The following is a 16,557-nucleotide window of genomic DNA, read 5'->3' on the forward strand; positions in this document are numbered from 1 at the left end:
GGAAAAAGTGTTCCGGGAGCGCGGCAACTCGGCGCAGCTGCGGGATACGGAACACGATTCACCGTGAGCCCTCTAATTAACGTGACCTTCCAAGGTTAAGCGCTGTGCTAGTTAAGAGTGTATTCTGCAGGGACAGCGCGATTCGACGTCTTGTCTTTCTGCGGCGAGCAACCGAGCACGCAATGGCGACCGCGTGGCTTCTTATTAAAACGAGCATTATAAGCGCAGTACTCCTTCTAATGAGCTACGTACAAGACTGGCCATTGGCTTTATGCAGCCCATATAGCACTGGGAGAAAGGAGTCACTAACGCTAAGCTGACCGAACGGGTACGCGCAGCTCCTCGTGCGTAACCTTGGCACGTGGTATCAACTCCACCTCTAACTCCTTCCGAAACACCACGACGTGCTGGATGATTGCGCGGCTCACCGAGTACGAAACACAAGCTTACCTTTGTCTTTCTTGCGGCCCCGGTTCTTGAATATATTCATGTTGAGTGTTGGGTGGGGGCAGGCGCGGGCCTACAAGAACACAGAGAAATATCAATCAATCAATCAATCAATCAATCAATCAATCAATAACAATCAGTGGCAACATACTCCTCGTTATCGGTACTTCTGGCGTGAAAGCACTACCTACAACATCGAGTGCAGCCAACCAACGTGCTATGAGGTAATACCTCACAAGCACCGAACTTAGCGCCATCTCGACTGAGCGACATCTCGACTGAGCGACATACTAGCGACATTCTGAGCTTGCAGGTGCGCGTCCGACGTGCACAGTCATGGACTACCCCTGTGGACTTCCGTACGTTCTGATCTATGTACGAGTATGTTGTTCTTTGCGGCTTTAGCATCCACGCTGGTGCAGTTCTGCATTCATTATGCGCAATTAAATGGGGCTATAATGACGAATCCCTGATCATGAGAAGAACATTTACAGAAGAATAAAATTGGGTTGGAGTGGATACGGCAGTCATTGCCAAATCCTGACTGGGAGCTTACCACTGTAATTGAAAAGAAAGGTGTACAATCATTGCATTCTACCGGTGCTAACATATGGGGCAGAAACTTAGAGGTTAACGAAGAACCTCGACAACAAGTTAAGGACCGCAACAAGAGCGATGGAACGAAATATGTTAGGCCTAACGTTAAGAGACAGAAAGAGAGTGGTGTGGATCAGAGAAAAAACTGGGATAGCCGAAATTCTAGTTGACATTAAGCGGAAGAAATGGAGCTGGGCAGGCCACGTAATGCGTAGGATGGATAACCGGTGGACCATTAGATTTACAGAATGGGTACCAAGAGAAGGGAAGCGCAGTCGCGGGCGGCAGAAAACTATAGGTGGGGTGACGAAGTTAGGAAATTTGCAGGCGCAAGTTGGAATCAGCTAGCGCAAGACAGGGGTAATTGGATATCGCAGGGAGAGGTCTTTGTCCTACAGTGGCTGGTGATGATATAGGCTGATGATGATGACAACGAAAAGGGACACGAAAAAGTCTGGCGAACACATATCACGTCGGCAAGTACTCGACTCATCACGTCCGATATGTCCTGTCTTCATTGCGTAGTTGAAAAAGGGGAAAAAAAAAACAAAGAAAAAAAGAAAATACGTGTCATTGCGTCGGAGCGTATTCTTCAGCAGTCGCGAGGAGAACTTGGCCCTGTCGTCACGCTGAGAAAAGACGCCCGCATACACGATCGAGACACGGGATATCTCTGTAATACGAGCATCACCGATGCAGGCGACGAAAATTCAGAAAAAGAAAAACCTCCGGCGGCCGTCTTGCGTGACGTCTCTCGTAAAACGCACGCAGGCTATTTTGGACGGCGGAAGCTAAGGCAGCGGTGCAATCACCCACCGAACAGCGTTCCCGTGCACAGCGGGCAAAACCAATGCCACTTACACAAGAACTCGTTTCATGCGAGCTGCTGGCGAAATTGGCACGACGCTTCACCAGCGGCAGCATCGACGAGCTTTTCTCGCTCGGGGCAGCTTTTGTGTACGAGGTATAGCTCAGTCACGATCGACAGTGATGATGATGATGATGACGTTTAAAGAGAGATAGGAGGAAAGCGAGAAGTATCCAGCTGGCTAACCTGCATGAGGGTGGGTGAAAGGGGCTCATAAAGACGGAAGGAAAGGTGAGATATAAAATAAAGGGGTGCAGTTTAGCAAAGTGGGCTAGTTGCTGTATATGGCTGTCAAAGCCTGAGGCGCAAACGGTAAGCGGAAGAAGAGACGGACAGAAAAAACGCCAACTCGTAACTAATTTTATTTCGTGAGAAACGTGCGCATATATTGACTGCTTGGACGAGCAGATGCAAAAAGAGCAAAATAAATAAATAAATATAAGTGAACACACGCAAGCCAACTCATTATCACACAGCCATATCAAGAAACTGACACGAAGATTTTTGCACAGTGAACAGAAGAACATTCATGCATAGAGGTCACCGCTCTCCTTGATACAATATGCTTCCATAAGCTATCGTGCCATCGGTCTCGGCTTCTTCCAATATATCAATACAGTCAACATGTTCGCGCGTTCCCTCTGACCCCCGCGCTTGTATCATTGCCCGAAAATCTATTCACGCGCCCTCGTGTGTCTGCTCATTTCCCCATGATCTTTCTTGGCTGGAGGAAGTCTCTTTCCAGAGACATCGGACCGGGGCCGCCCTCATTCGATCCATCACAAGTGTTAGGGGTCAATCATATGAAGACGATGTCTAGTGCCCGAAGTGCTCCGCTCCTGCGGATGCCCATGGCCCTTCAACGGATGCCCATGGCCCTCTATACTTTACACGTGACCTGGGACAGCCCGCAAAAGTCTACTTAGAGGTGTGAAGTTAAGAAGTTGCCAACCTGAAGACTATGAGCGATGGATCATGGACAACACATCCCTATAATTCGCTTAAGCAGCATCTTCATGAAACGGGCCTATAGGTACATGCTTAAATTTAGTTTCACCCTGAAGTTATTCCGTGTGGCAACCCAGGCGAATAATAAAAAAAAAAACACTTTAGGCGACCTTAATGTTCCCTTTAAGTGTCTTTAACGGCGTTAGCCCCTGGACCTTAGGTTAACGCACGTCCTTCTCCTACCACACCCGGAGGAGCAACTGACGACGTGTGCTAACGCGCCGGCGGAGCGCGCGTTAGGACACGAACAATGAATGGCTCATACCCCCTTAAGCAATGGCTCATACCCCCGTAAACGCAGCCTCTCCATTAAGACGACAGAACAGAAGTGAAATTCTACGCTGGAATGATGAGCGACAATGAAGCCAGCTGTGGAAGACGACGACGACGGTCGAGCCATTACTGATGATGATATTTTTGTGTACAGGCGACAGACGGACGATATGATTGTTAGTGATATAGTTAATCATCATAATGGTGAGAAAGGCCTGACGGTTAATTGGCCATTTCCTTAACTAAACTTGTGGTCCTATATCATATCTATCATATACAACTCTTGAACCATTACCTCCTTTTATGTGGGTTTTATTATTCTCACGGTTTCGGAGACACCTTAACTTCTGGTTGCCTGAGGCCGACTTCCGGCGTGCTCCTTGAGAAACATAATGTCGCTAGTTGCTAGCGCCATAAAATTAAATATGTTCATCGTCATCTACAGCTAGTTAACCCAAGCTGGTTAAGACTCTAAAATGGGCGGTTCCAAAAGACATTATAGAGCCGTCTCCACTTGTAATCAAAGAGTGAGACTCAATGTGCGGCTTCGAGCAGTGACGAAGCACGTCCTCGCCGGCAGGGAGCGACAGCTTGACGCCAAGCGACAGTTGCGTTGACACATGCAATATTTTGAACACAGAATCTCTGTTGTCGCGTTTAAGGACGCGGATAAAAGCCCGTCACGGCAAAGTAGAATCGCATCATGGACGTGACTGGAAGACAGAAGGTCCGGCGGAAGAGTCCGCCACGAGAAACCGGAGCAAAGGGCAGCAGTAGCATTTCAAGGCGAAAAGTCGTCTTGATGACCAGCGGCAGCTGATACGGCGAGCCCGGGAGGCAGCAAAAGCCGCAGGAGTCCAGGACTGATGACTTCCTCCCTCCTCCACCCCCACCTTCCCTCGGCGCACGCTTAAACACGGAAACGAAAGCCGTGATGTGCCCTGCATGTGTTTTATTATTTTTATTTTGGAATAAAGTTATTTCCTCCTTCTGAGGTGGGCTATAGTTGGGTGCACAGATCAGCGCTCATGTTTGTCTCTCCTACGTGGTGTTGGTGCGCCACCTTTCCAACTATAAGTCATCGTCTCACCGTCCCTCTACACGGGTCACACCTGTATTTTTCAATCTTGGCCCGATTATATATGTATAATCTCATAGGCCAGCTCAAAATTCTGCACGCGAACAACATGGTGGTACTCAACACTTTCGGTTCGATAATTTCGAGGCCCAACGGCGACGTTTCCCATTGACCCCAAGTGTACAATAAACGTAAATGGTTAAACGAACTTAAGCTAGGGCTTTTCCTCGGAGCCCGCTTCAGCAGTTCCCTCACTGCACGTCGAACGAGAGACGTGTGAACAAACGCGCACGAGTCAGTCCTGCCGCAGCAGCAGCAGACGGAGCTCCGTGTTTGTCCAGCAGCCCGCGGTGTATCTTCGCGCACGCAGCGGTGCGCGGAACAAAGGCGAAGATAAACAGAGAACGTCGTCAGCGCACAGACAAAGGGAACGCGAGCTCCGGCGACGGGCAACGCGAGACGGTCCTCCCTCCCGGAGACTCCAAGGTCAACCTCCTCGCCTCTCACGACGGCGTTCGGCGGGGGTCCCGACGCTGGACCGGCAGCAACAGCGGAGACCGCGAACGTCGCGAACGCAGAGCGAAGCTTTCCTGACCTGCCGGCACGACGCAGAGGCAGACGATCGGAATGCTTAAGAGCATGGCGCAGACGTCAGGTGGCGAGCTTAACCCTTGCGCCCCCATAGTATGTGACGCATTAAGGGGGAATTATATCACTAGAGCGAATCCAGCGCCTGGTTGGCGGCCCGTTTATCACCTCACATTACTAAACATCATCATTCGTCTCTACGGGAACGGAAGCTCGAACTGGGTTGGCTTAGGATCTGTCTATAAGGTCGCCAGACTCAAATTATTCTACATGATGTACCCCAACAAAACATATTTGCCAAGTGCTACGTACGTACCTGCATATCTCATGTTTCAAACATGTCATTATGCACTGATCAATTTAAGGAAGAACGCATTTATTTTGCCCGTACAAACGTTTGTTGATAACTTTTTGTTTTCAAGAGCTACCATTTATGAAGAGTCGAGTCGCTAACCTGGGAATATTGTTCAATGCCCATCGATTGCTCCACTTCAAAGAACACAATGTTTCTAAATTTCTGTGAACCCTCTTCTGCTTGGGCAACAATTGTGCCTGCCATATATTGAACTAAATAAATAAATAAATAAATAAATAAATAAATAAATAAATAAATAAATAAATAAATAAATAAATAAGCTTTAGACTGAAACTGCGTTGGTCATTTCTAGAGACGCCGCGTATAATGAAGCAGCGTCACGAACTCCTATAAATCAGCACGGTAAAAGAGCCGTAAACGATTTGGCTGCGATATGATCTTCCCGTTGGCATATTTAATTGCAAAAGCATTTATAGCTGAGCTTGTTGCTGTCCTTGGACCGCTACTATTTCTAATCTACATTAATCACTTGCCTTCTTGTGTTACATCTCATATTCATCTCTTTGCTGACTACTGCGTAATATTTCGAGAAGTAACTAGTAACCATGATACAGCCGCTCTTGAATCTGACCGTGATGCTATCAGTGCATGGTGCAATACATGGCGCATGGAATTAAACATGAGCAAATGCAAGTCAAGGCGAGCATCCAGACATAATAACACCCAGCTGCCTATTACATCTATAACATCCCACTCCATTGTGTTTCATCTTATAAATACCTCGTCGTTCACGTCTGATCTGACCTTACGTGGAAGACACACATTCGACACGTAATAAGCAACCCTAACAGATCATTAGGTTATCTCCGACGCAACTTCTCACGTGCCCCGCAATCTCTCAAACCAATGCTCCATAAAACACTTATTCGGCTTAAACTTGAATACGCCGCCTCAGTTTGGGATCCTAGTCAGAATAACTCAATTTATTCAGTAGAAATGGTGCAGAACAACCCCACAAGATTCATATTCTCCAACAGGAGAGCCATCATCACCACAATGAAGTCTAACCTACAGTTAGCATCGCGGCGTAAGCATTTGCGGCTCTCTCGTTTACAGCGACGCTGTTAAGGGCTCGCTCCTTGATGGTCGCGTCCGGCAATACAAAAAAAAAAAAAAAAAAAAAAAAAAGTTGTCGCAGTTTCACCTGAAAGGCGAAGCATCAATTGCGATAGCAAATTTGTAGAGAGCTATACGGAGTAATGATAGTAGCTTTATCAGCTGTATAAACTTGGACATGCAGCAGCACCGGCAACACGCAGAACTGTTGTCGACGCCGTCGGCGTTTTGCCCGCGTTCGCACCGAACGCGCGCGGCGTTTGTGACGTGTTTATGAAGAACGTGCCAACCTTTGCCGTACACCCTATGGCGGTGTACCATAGCGACCATAAGGCCATGGTCCCTGTGGTCACTAAATAAATGAAAACCACCGGATTATATATATTTCTCATTCTTTAATAGTTCAAATAACCAATTACACCATCACATCTTAATAGTCATAATTGGAAATACATAATTCCCTCCATAGTACAGCTTCCCTGGTCTTCCATCTCCACCCCACTGGAAGGGCTGACAGTTTTTTTCATACGATATATTATCACACTGTGTTGAGAAACGAGCCCTTACTAAGAGCACCACATTACATATCATCTCGGCTTGATCACCAACACAAAGTTGGTATTCCATCTTGTAGATCCTACTCCTTCTTAGACTCATTCGTGAGAGGCGAGTGATACTCACCGTTTTAAACAAACGTTACGCGAAATTTCGGTTTGAGTATTCTTGTTTTCCCGTTGTTCGCAACTATTGTTTGAATGCTTTTCTCACCATGAATTGTGCACTCGTGATTGTTTATGTCCCTTATGCATCTTGGTTTACGCAATCTATGTACGTTGAATTAAGTAGTTTGAATAATTAGAAATAATATTTATGTACTCTGGTTTGTGATCCGCAAAAATTGTATAATTATACTAGAATAATTCGGTTGTTTGCTGATGCTGTTAGCAATAATTTATGTTCAACTCATTCCCCACTAAACTCTGTACTGTCATTGGCCCACAGGGAATAATGAATGAATGAATGAATGAATATCTTCTAGAATACCTGACAACAACGCGATAAGACGGGACAATACAAGAGAAAACGAGTGCAGCACGACCAGACTGCGTTTGTGTTGTCTAATCTTGTCCCGCCTTTTTGTGCTGTTTCCAGGTATTCTAAAAGGTATCATTAGGCTGTCTTTATTTCATTCCGATAGCAATTATATGGACACTCCAGGCGCATTGCGGCTGCTGCGCATGGCGCGGCCACGCGCAGCCGCCTTAAACTTCCACCTTAAAGTAACAGTAACAACAACAATGATAGGGAGGAATGGTCACCACTCCCTCCTGGATGTGCATGGCTAGCGGCAGAAGGAACAGCATCAAGGCAAAACGGGGGCACACCACAGTCCACCAGTTGATCACATGTTTAGGGTAGGTACCTCTAACACAGTGCACTTCTATAGACGCCAACTTGTGTATTCATAAGCGCGTTGCGCTGTCTGCGGAAAAGCGGTTTGTGTTGCCCGGAGCTACGCAAGTGTTGTCTCGGAACAAAGCATCGGTTAATTGCGAGTTCAGCGCTGGCCTTGTTTTCTTCTCTGCTCTGTGTCTCGTTTGTTCGCATTGTTCGAGGTGAAAGTGTACCAACTAGCCCAGCTTTCAATCTATCTTTGAGTACGTTGCCTCTGCTCTCAAAATACAACTTCTTCCTTTTTTTTTTTTTTTTTTTTGGGGGGGGGGGGGAGCTTTTGGCTCTTCCGCGTGTAAATGCGCATCCGACCCGCCATTAAAAAGCGCAGAAAGGAGAGGCACAGCCCTAACACATCCTCCCCCCCCCCCCCCTTACTTTTTTTTTTCTTTTTCTGTCCACCACGATGTACTTGAAAACATTCCAGGCGGCGCATCCTGCAATAGGCGCTTAATTTTTCCCTCTCTATTTATCTCCCATTTTGTGTGTGTGACGCGTCATATACTGGCAGCTTCGCCCGAACTCAGCGATCTCTCCGCCAGTGCGCATTCCCTCAGCTCAACCAGAGCTACGCAGCAGCAGGACGAGCCGAATGTCGGCCATAACAACACACCGTAAGAGATATTCCCGAATCACGTGACCCGAAACGGACAGGCGAGACGAGTCTCCAAAACGGGCAGTAAATTGTGGGCAAAAATATCCGCCGCCAGCTGTAACTAAGCTGGCGCGCAGAAAAGAACAGAAAGTAACGCCAAACGACATGGGACCCCGTGAGGCCACCTGCGTCCATTGCTGCGAAACATCCGCTCTGCTGCGAACGTCGTCTCTCCGTTGTTTCCTACACGCAGTTCTCGCGTTAAACGGAATTGGAGGCGAAGGAGGGGGCGCAAGTTTGCTATTCCAAAGTACACTTTTTCCCCCCCTTAATTTGGCATATACAATAGTGGGCAGGGACTTACCGCACTGGGAACTGATTAAACATATCAAACACGAGAACATTTTCTCGGGTGTTTTGGACAAAGTATTTTTCTCCCTCTTAATTTCATATTTGGGAAACAGCGGAGAAGGCTGAATGCCTGGTGTTAGTGCACCGCAATAATTCTGCGCTCCCGCTAAGAAATTCAGACCACTTGAGCGAAAACCACGCACGTGAGAGAAACTGAATGTACAAACATGGGTCCTACTGTTTACGGATTCGTGTTTTGTAAGGATATTTATGGTGTCTGCGTACAATGCTGTCAATGTGCCGGTTAAATGTACGACTCTAAAGAGTTCTAGCTCAGTGCTCAAAGCAGGGCGCTGTGGCGAGACTGCAGAACGTAACACAGCCACACTGATGTCTCTGCTGTTTCGCAAGCGCGTTAACACTTCACTTTTCATCAACGTGCAAGATCGGTGAATGCTTTGAATTAGCAACCGATCGACCGGCCTTAAACAACGAAAAGCATTCAAACACGCACTTCACGTGCATCAGCAATCTTGCTTTCATTCTTATTTATTTTGTTTCATTTATTATTTTGTCTCGTGCAAAATTTGTGGCGCGTTCCGGAGTTATTCTGCGGCCTTTCTTTTTTCCCCCGGTGTTTGAGACAAGAAAAGGTCGGGACGTTACATTTCAGAGCACGGGCTAAAAGAAAACACGCGCCTCAAGGACCTTCGGAAAAGGGCCACACGCGTCGAGCTATGCGTACGCATTGCTTCCTCGCTGGATCCGGCAGGAAATTGCTTTCGCCTCTTCCTGAACAAGAGGCCTCACGAAAGCGTCGCGGCAGCTAGCTCCCCTGTGTAGAGCAAGCGATTTCCAGGCAAAAAGGTATTTACCACCTAAGACACGAGACCTTGAGGTCAGTACTGCTTCATCATCGTAGTCATCATTGCTCATAAAACCCGCAGGCAGATATATCGTGACTACTTCCAGGTATTTATTGTGTCGCCTTTTCCTCCGTTCCACACTTACACCCAGTGCAGGGTAGCCAACCGGGCTCAGTCCTTGCCTTTGATTGGTCTCTCTTTCCTGCGTTGTGCCAAGTGTGGCAGAACCGCTCACCAATTAATCGGTCTCGATGAAAGTCTTAGCGCAACTCAGGGGCGTTCTGCAAAGCTCTCCTGGGATGATTGAGGACTGCACAACTACACGAGATTACGAAACAGCCGCTGTCCCCCACTTGACTCAATATGCGCTACCTTCGAACAATACACTTACAGTAAGTTTGTAAATAACGGAACAACTGTGGGGGCATAAATTAATTGAATAGGAAAGGGTGGCCTCACGTACAAAGGGTGGCCGTACGACTTAACGAAGGTGGCCAAAGGGTTAAGCGCGCACGGCTCCTGTTTCGGCGAGCACTGGGGACCCTATTGTGCGCTCCTTCGGCAGGTCCCTTTTCAACGGTACGACTCGGCTGCCTTCCGAGCAATAAAACGAAAATTATGCAACGTGAATTTCGCATCCCTACGCGCGAGCGGTAAAATGGTGGCGGTGCCTCACCCAGAACTCGAAATTCAATAGGTCTGCCTTCGCTAATGGTCCGAGCGGATATCAGACAAAGCTGCCCGAAAGACGAAAAGCCAAAGTTCTAGGAACAGCCGACGACAAAGTGAACAAAGGGCTACATCCTTTCCTGTAATCCGGCGTTTCGGAGCAGCCGCGAGGTTCGGAAAACTGATCCCCGGCGTCTCGGCCGAGTATTCGCGCGCTTGTGTTTAATAGAAACGCTTCTGGGAAGATTTCACACTTTATTGCCAGAACCGAGTAAAGAGACAACCAGGAAGAGCTGGAACCCGTCCCGGTGTCAAGTTACGTCAAGCACAGCCTGCAGCGCATGCGCAACTATAACGCGTAACACGCGTGCGCTCGTTTTCTAGCTACGCTAATTATTCCACGCTTGACAATGTCCACATCTAGACATGGCTGCCAAAGTGTGTGTATATATAAGCGTGTCTGTGTGCGCGCACACGCACACAAAGCCAACCCTGAGCGATAAACAAACACGTCAAAACGCCTTCGCCACTGTATACGGGTCACATGCCTCGTCATGTTGTAAGCAAAATACTGACGAAAACGTCTATTACGTAATGAAATCCCCGAAAGTTATTACGACCCGGACACGAGCAGTTAAAGATACCTATAAAGCAGTAATAAATAAATAAATAAATAAATAAATAAATAAATAAATAAATAATAAATAAATAAATAAATAAATAAATAAATAAATAAATAAATAAATAAATAAATAAATAAATAAATAAATAAATAATGAAGTCCTACAAAGATGTACTAAAATATCTATGGCCGGACTGAGTTTCGAATGCGCAAGGACTCAGTCTGCTCGCTGGTTGCGTTGTACCTTCGGCACCGACTTCCCACTACCCGTTTTCGAGTGGGCAGATTTGGACTAGGGCGACTGGTCGTTCAATGCTGTAATTGGTCAATTAATGAGTTAACCACGATTGCAGTCGAGCGAACCTGTCCCGACCTGTCTCGTAAACTTATCGGGAGAGAGCAACCGCGTTCAATTCCGTAACCTTGTGGCAGCCTGTTTCATAGCTCATTTATCTCTTCCAGTCGCCAGAAGCACTCGGAAATAATTAAATTTTGTAATATCCAAGGTTACCTTGCCCAAACTTTTTTCCTGCTACATCCAACTCTTGCTACCCAACAACCTCGCATGAACATGATACAGTTGACTGATATGGATCGATGAATGAGGTATAGAACGTCTCAGAGACGCACAGGGACGACGATAGGCGCCATAATGGAAGCTCGATCCGCTTTAGTTTTGACCCCATGATATTTTCAGTCGGCTGTCGATAGAATTAGCAGAGAAATGTGCGCACATTTCCTTCATGTCTGGTAAAATAAATTTTGATATATATATTTGAGCATATATATTGTGAGCATTATTCATACACTTCACATTCTCATCTGTACATACTCATCATCACCATTCTTGGTCCGGTGGTGGGGCTCTCGCTTGAGAGAATAAAGAAGAGAGTAACCGCCTAAACGTTGTCTCGCAATATATATATATATATATATATATATATATATATATATATATATATATATATATATATTCGCGCAAATGGAGCGCGGATAAAATATAGATATAAAAATAAATAACTGTATAATAAATTATATAACAAATATACACAAATAAATAAAAATAAATATAAAAATCCGCGCAAATGGAGCTGAAAGAACACCAGCCTTTAGGTTTGCCTAAGGTCAGGAATGTCGTCCTATAACTCAGAATCGTTGCCAGGAAAAGACTCTTTTCGTGACCTCGGGGTCTTTACCACTGTCGTATATTTATAGGGTGAAAGCAACTGATCACGACAGCACTCGGCGCGACACTTCTGCGACAGTCAAGTATAGAGTGTCGCGACCTCGCGCACAGCGAGAACATTTTCTCTTCTCGTCCGTCGCTGCCTGTAGCGCCAACCATTTGCACGCCTCGCGGTGTTCGCGTTAAAACCGGCTCTCTTTTACTCTCTCTTTCGCGATTCTTGAATCGATAACACGCTGGTCCGATTGCGTGGTCCAGCGCGTTTCGTAACACTGAACGAGAGGACAGGCGCGTAGAGAATATACGTCGGCGCATCGGCGCTCGAGTGAAATGCCTCGAATGAGTACGAGCAAGCAGTCCTTATTGGACCGCGGTCAGCAAGCCGTCTACAGTAAAAGGCCGAACACATTCTTAAAATACTTGTTTTTAGTCGACACAGTTAGATCAGCGAGGGTAATAAGTGCTCCCGTACAGTTATGCATGAAACGACGCACTTAGCCTCAGTACTGCGGAAGGACTGATCTGTATGTTTGAATCTACAATCCATTCAGTATGTGGAGGGCTCTGCAACAATGGGTGATGACTGCATATCATTCGGATAGCGGCATGGACAGACGTTAAGTGAACTCTCCTTTGTAACTGGACTAATCCTGTGAATATTTATTTGTATCCATTGATAAACACTCATCCTAGATATCACGCTCTTGGATCTTTGCCCATCTAGTTGTAAGTTATCCGATTCCTTATCTCAGTTCTGCGATATCCCACCCATGTTATATTTAAAGTATTCTTGCTGGTTTCATAGCAGCTAATTAAATCCCACGTCTGCTTTTGAACGCTATTCCTTGTTGAGTTTCACGACTATTTTGCCCGCTTCCTTACGTGTGATACAGAATTTGTGCACGAGGAAAGACAGCACCGAAGAATGAAGTCCTGTGTTGGCTAAAGTCAGTTATATATGCGCGGTTTCATTATCGCAGCATAGGTGATCTCAGGATGGAACTAACAATAAAAAAAATGAAAGGTTACAAAACCACCTGACTTGGCATTCAAATTTTAAAAGCGTATCGCTTCGCCAATGAAATCTTGATTAAACATGCAGCGCGCAGGAAGCGAATGCGATGAGTCAATCAAACTGTAGCGAAATTTTCAAATGAATCATAACGAAACTTACGCGAAAAACTAATCAATCGAATTGAATTGCATCAATGCCCCTATAGCTTCAATGAGCCACTGCGAAAGCATGATCAAAAGCGTTGAATGGGAAAATGCGCACCTAGGCGTGCAACCATAGAGATTGAAAGGCGAGCTGCAAATACACACAAGGGTACGTTGCAATTTCGGAACAAACTGACGAAGGTACTTACAGTAGCCTAGAATTTAATTTGTCTCTTTCGAGTGCTAAGTTTTTCCAATAATCGAATTTGGTCAAAGGCGCGATATGGACCAGTGAGTCAGATAGCTGCGAAGCAGTCGCATGCATCATATACTATGCATGCGATGGTTAAGGAAAAGCGCAGCTTTCTGCGTATACCTTCTGCAACAGATGTCACACATTCTGGCAAAAGTATTAAGGCCGCCATATACTACACCTGAATGAATATTCGTTTCTTTCACAAATACAGCGCGACAAAGGACGTGGGAAGCGAAGCAAGATAGAGGACTCCCGACCCGAATTGGTGACACAACGTCGCAATAGCCACAAGATGACAGCTGCGGTACAGACTTCACCTGTACAGCAGTGACGTCGCACTTATAGAGGTAAACATGGTAAAACACGGTAACATTCACGCATCACTGCAGAGTCGCACAGTCACACTACACGGCAGGCAATCTTCTGGAACTCTCAGCTTCCGTGCACATCACATAATTACCGAGGCTATATGTAAGGACGATGCACTTAGACGAAGTCAAGATATGTATACGCGAGCCTCCTTTGGGCCGCCGTAAGCAGCCGGTTAGCCGCACAGCTCCGCCAAACTTTCGACGAACCGGAACTGCTTCGACGAAGTAAAAAAGGCGGGAAACACCGGCTCGCCGCTTTCGCCACTGTCGCGCTCCACATCGCGCCATTCGCCTCGGGCACGCTTCGCACTGCACGGACTCCGTTCTTTTTTCTTTCCCCTTCGTTTCTCCCCAGACGCCCGGGCGACATCGTTGTTGCTCCTACTATTAGGCAATTACCACGCGATGCCGCCATGCGACGGCTTCGTTGGACAACCGCAACCGCCGCCCCGCCGTGACAGGCGGAAGTGCTCGCGCATAAAATGGCTGCCGGTGCGGGATTTAGCTCGACTCCGGTGCTCTTGTCGCGATAATTGCGTGCAGCACTGCGAGCGCCCTAAGCGCAATTTTCTTTTCGTATCGCTGTTGATGAGCAGTGTGTATGAAGGAAGTGTTTCTTCGGATCCGTGTTTGATAAATTGAAAGTGCAGGCGCACGTAGAAAAGCAAAAACAAACATTCAATTTCCACGTTACGACCGGGGTCCGGCCTTCTGGCGGCCGCAAAGAAGTACGAGGAGATCGACAACGCACCCGGGAAGCAGGCTCACGGCACCACCGTCAACGTCGGGCACATCGAGTACGCCACGAAGAACAGGCACTACAGTCAAAGCCGGACCCCGGCCGTAACGTCGAAATTAAATGTGTTTTTTTTTTTTTCTACGTGTGACTGGACTTCTTTCAATGTATATACGTACAGGGTGATCAAAGTAAAGTTGACAGGTTTTATATAATTAGGCCTTGAGACGTACTTGAAGACCAACTCTACAGTAGGGTTATGTGGCGAGGGAGACACAAATCGAGATCATAATTATCGCTGTTAGCAGTGTAATTAACAAAAATAATGAATAATGCACTTTTGACTGACTGCAGTAAGCAGGCACGTTTGTATTGAAAAGTTGGAGGCAGTCGTGTTTCTACAGAGTTTCACTTGGCAGAATTCTTCTAGCGTATCCGTGCTTTGGGATATCGAACTGCGAAGTTTTATTGCCGTTCGCATGATTACACATGCAAGACAGTGACGACCGGCGCAAAGCTGCATGGCTTGTACACATGGGGAATCATGCAGACTACTTGTAGCAATCCTTATAGAAACGCGTTGCATGTCATCAGTTTAGGTGTAGCAGCGTGCTCCCTAAGAAGTACGTTTACTCTTCTTGTGTTCATCAAAAGGAACGTGCTCTATAGTGAGTGTACAAAAAAAAAAGCGCTCTATGAGGATAGCTATTATTTCATTGTACATTTATGCTTACATTTCAGCTGGATTACTTTTATGGGCGCATTCACGCGCTCCTTAGTAGAATTTATTCTCGCAGCAGTGTCCGTCGATTGACACCTACATTGCTTTGTGGTTGAAGGTAAGCGTAGGATCATTGCCCAATATGCGCAAGTGTATGGAAGTATGAAAATAAAAGTAATTCAACTGTGTACTCCATATCGGTTTCAGCTTAGAAGAATAATTAGCCCCACCAAATCTAGCTCATTTTTTCCTAAACATTTTTCTAAATATTTTCTAAAATTTTTTTCGAAGTTCTCGTCGCCGAGCGCTCACTACTGCTTTTTATTTAATGATTAATATATAAATCGCAACTAGAGTAATAGCGGATGTGGTACAACGAAATGCTGCACGCAACTAATTAGAGTCCCTGAGTTACGCAAGTCTCGTCAACTGAGAATAGCAGACATCGCCTAACTTAACAAGCCAAGAGTACTGCCAATTTATTGGGCATTTAGGGGAAGCTACCTCGTAGGGGCAATCTTTTGGGTTGAACAAGGAAATACAGGAAGGTGGTGGCGTGGAGCAGAGGTAGAACACCTGGCTTCTAATTTTAAGGTCGTAAGTTCGAATCCCCCTCCTGTCCTCCACATCTTCAGGCATGGAGTGGGGCCTGACACCGGCGAAAAAAAATTGCCGAGAGCTAGTGGGGCTATACTAGTAAGAGGTGCAACCAAATTAGGAAGGCCCACTCAGCTTCAACAAAGTCACTCCCTCACCAGAACAGGAATTGGCCTCCCTGGTGCAGTATTCGGCCACTACCTTCCTCACGACTCCGACAATTAACCCATGGCCCTCAGTCCCCAGTGGCTGCGGAGCACCTGACCAAGGCGGCGGTCAGACCTGCGACGCGGCAGAGGGTGCTAAGAATGTCTGGGTCCTGAGAGGCCGCCACTGGAAACTGAACCTGGCAACGTTCAACACACGCACCCTATCGATTGAGGCTAGCTTAGCAGGGCTGTTTGAGGAATTATCAGGCATATTTCCTGGGATATTATTGGCCTTAGTGAGGTAAGAAGAACTGGTGAGGCTTATACAGTGCTGACCAACAGCCACGTCCTCTGCTACAGAGGCCTTCCAGATAAGAGAGAATCTGGGGTAGTATTTCTAGTTCATAGCAACATTGACGAATATTTCAGCATTAATGAGATGCTAGCAGTCGTCGTAATCGAGCTTAATAGGAGGTATAGAATGAAGGTAGTACAAGCCTATGCTCCAACCTCCAGTCACGATGATGAAGAAATCGA

General features: G+C 46.5%; 1 protein-coding gene across 1 annotated transcript in view; it reads right to left on the reverse strand.

The window, feature by feature from the left end:
- LOC119433476 (cAMP-dependent protein kinase catalytic subunit 1) overlaps window positions 1-16,557 on the reverse strand; it is a 408,857-nt gene that overhangs the window by 308,440 nt on the left and 83,860 nt on the right. The window contains exon 2 of the mRNA XM_049658854.1: window positions 451-520. Within this exon, the coding sequence (XP_049514811.1) occupies window positions 451-490 (40 nt within the window). The 5' untranslated portion in view covers window positions 491-520. The remainder of the gene's footprint in view (window positions 1-450; window positions 521-16,557) is intronic.

This window comes from Dermacentor silvarum, chromosome 11 (assembly GCF_013339745.2).
Source record: "Dermacentor silvarum isolate Dsil-2018 chromosome 11, BIME_Dsil_1.4, whole genome shotgun sequence".
Taxonomy (NCBI): Eukaryota; Metazoa; Arthropoda; class Arachnida; order Ixodida; family Ixodidae; genus Dermacentor; species Dermacentor silvarum.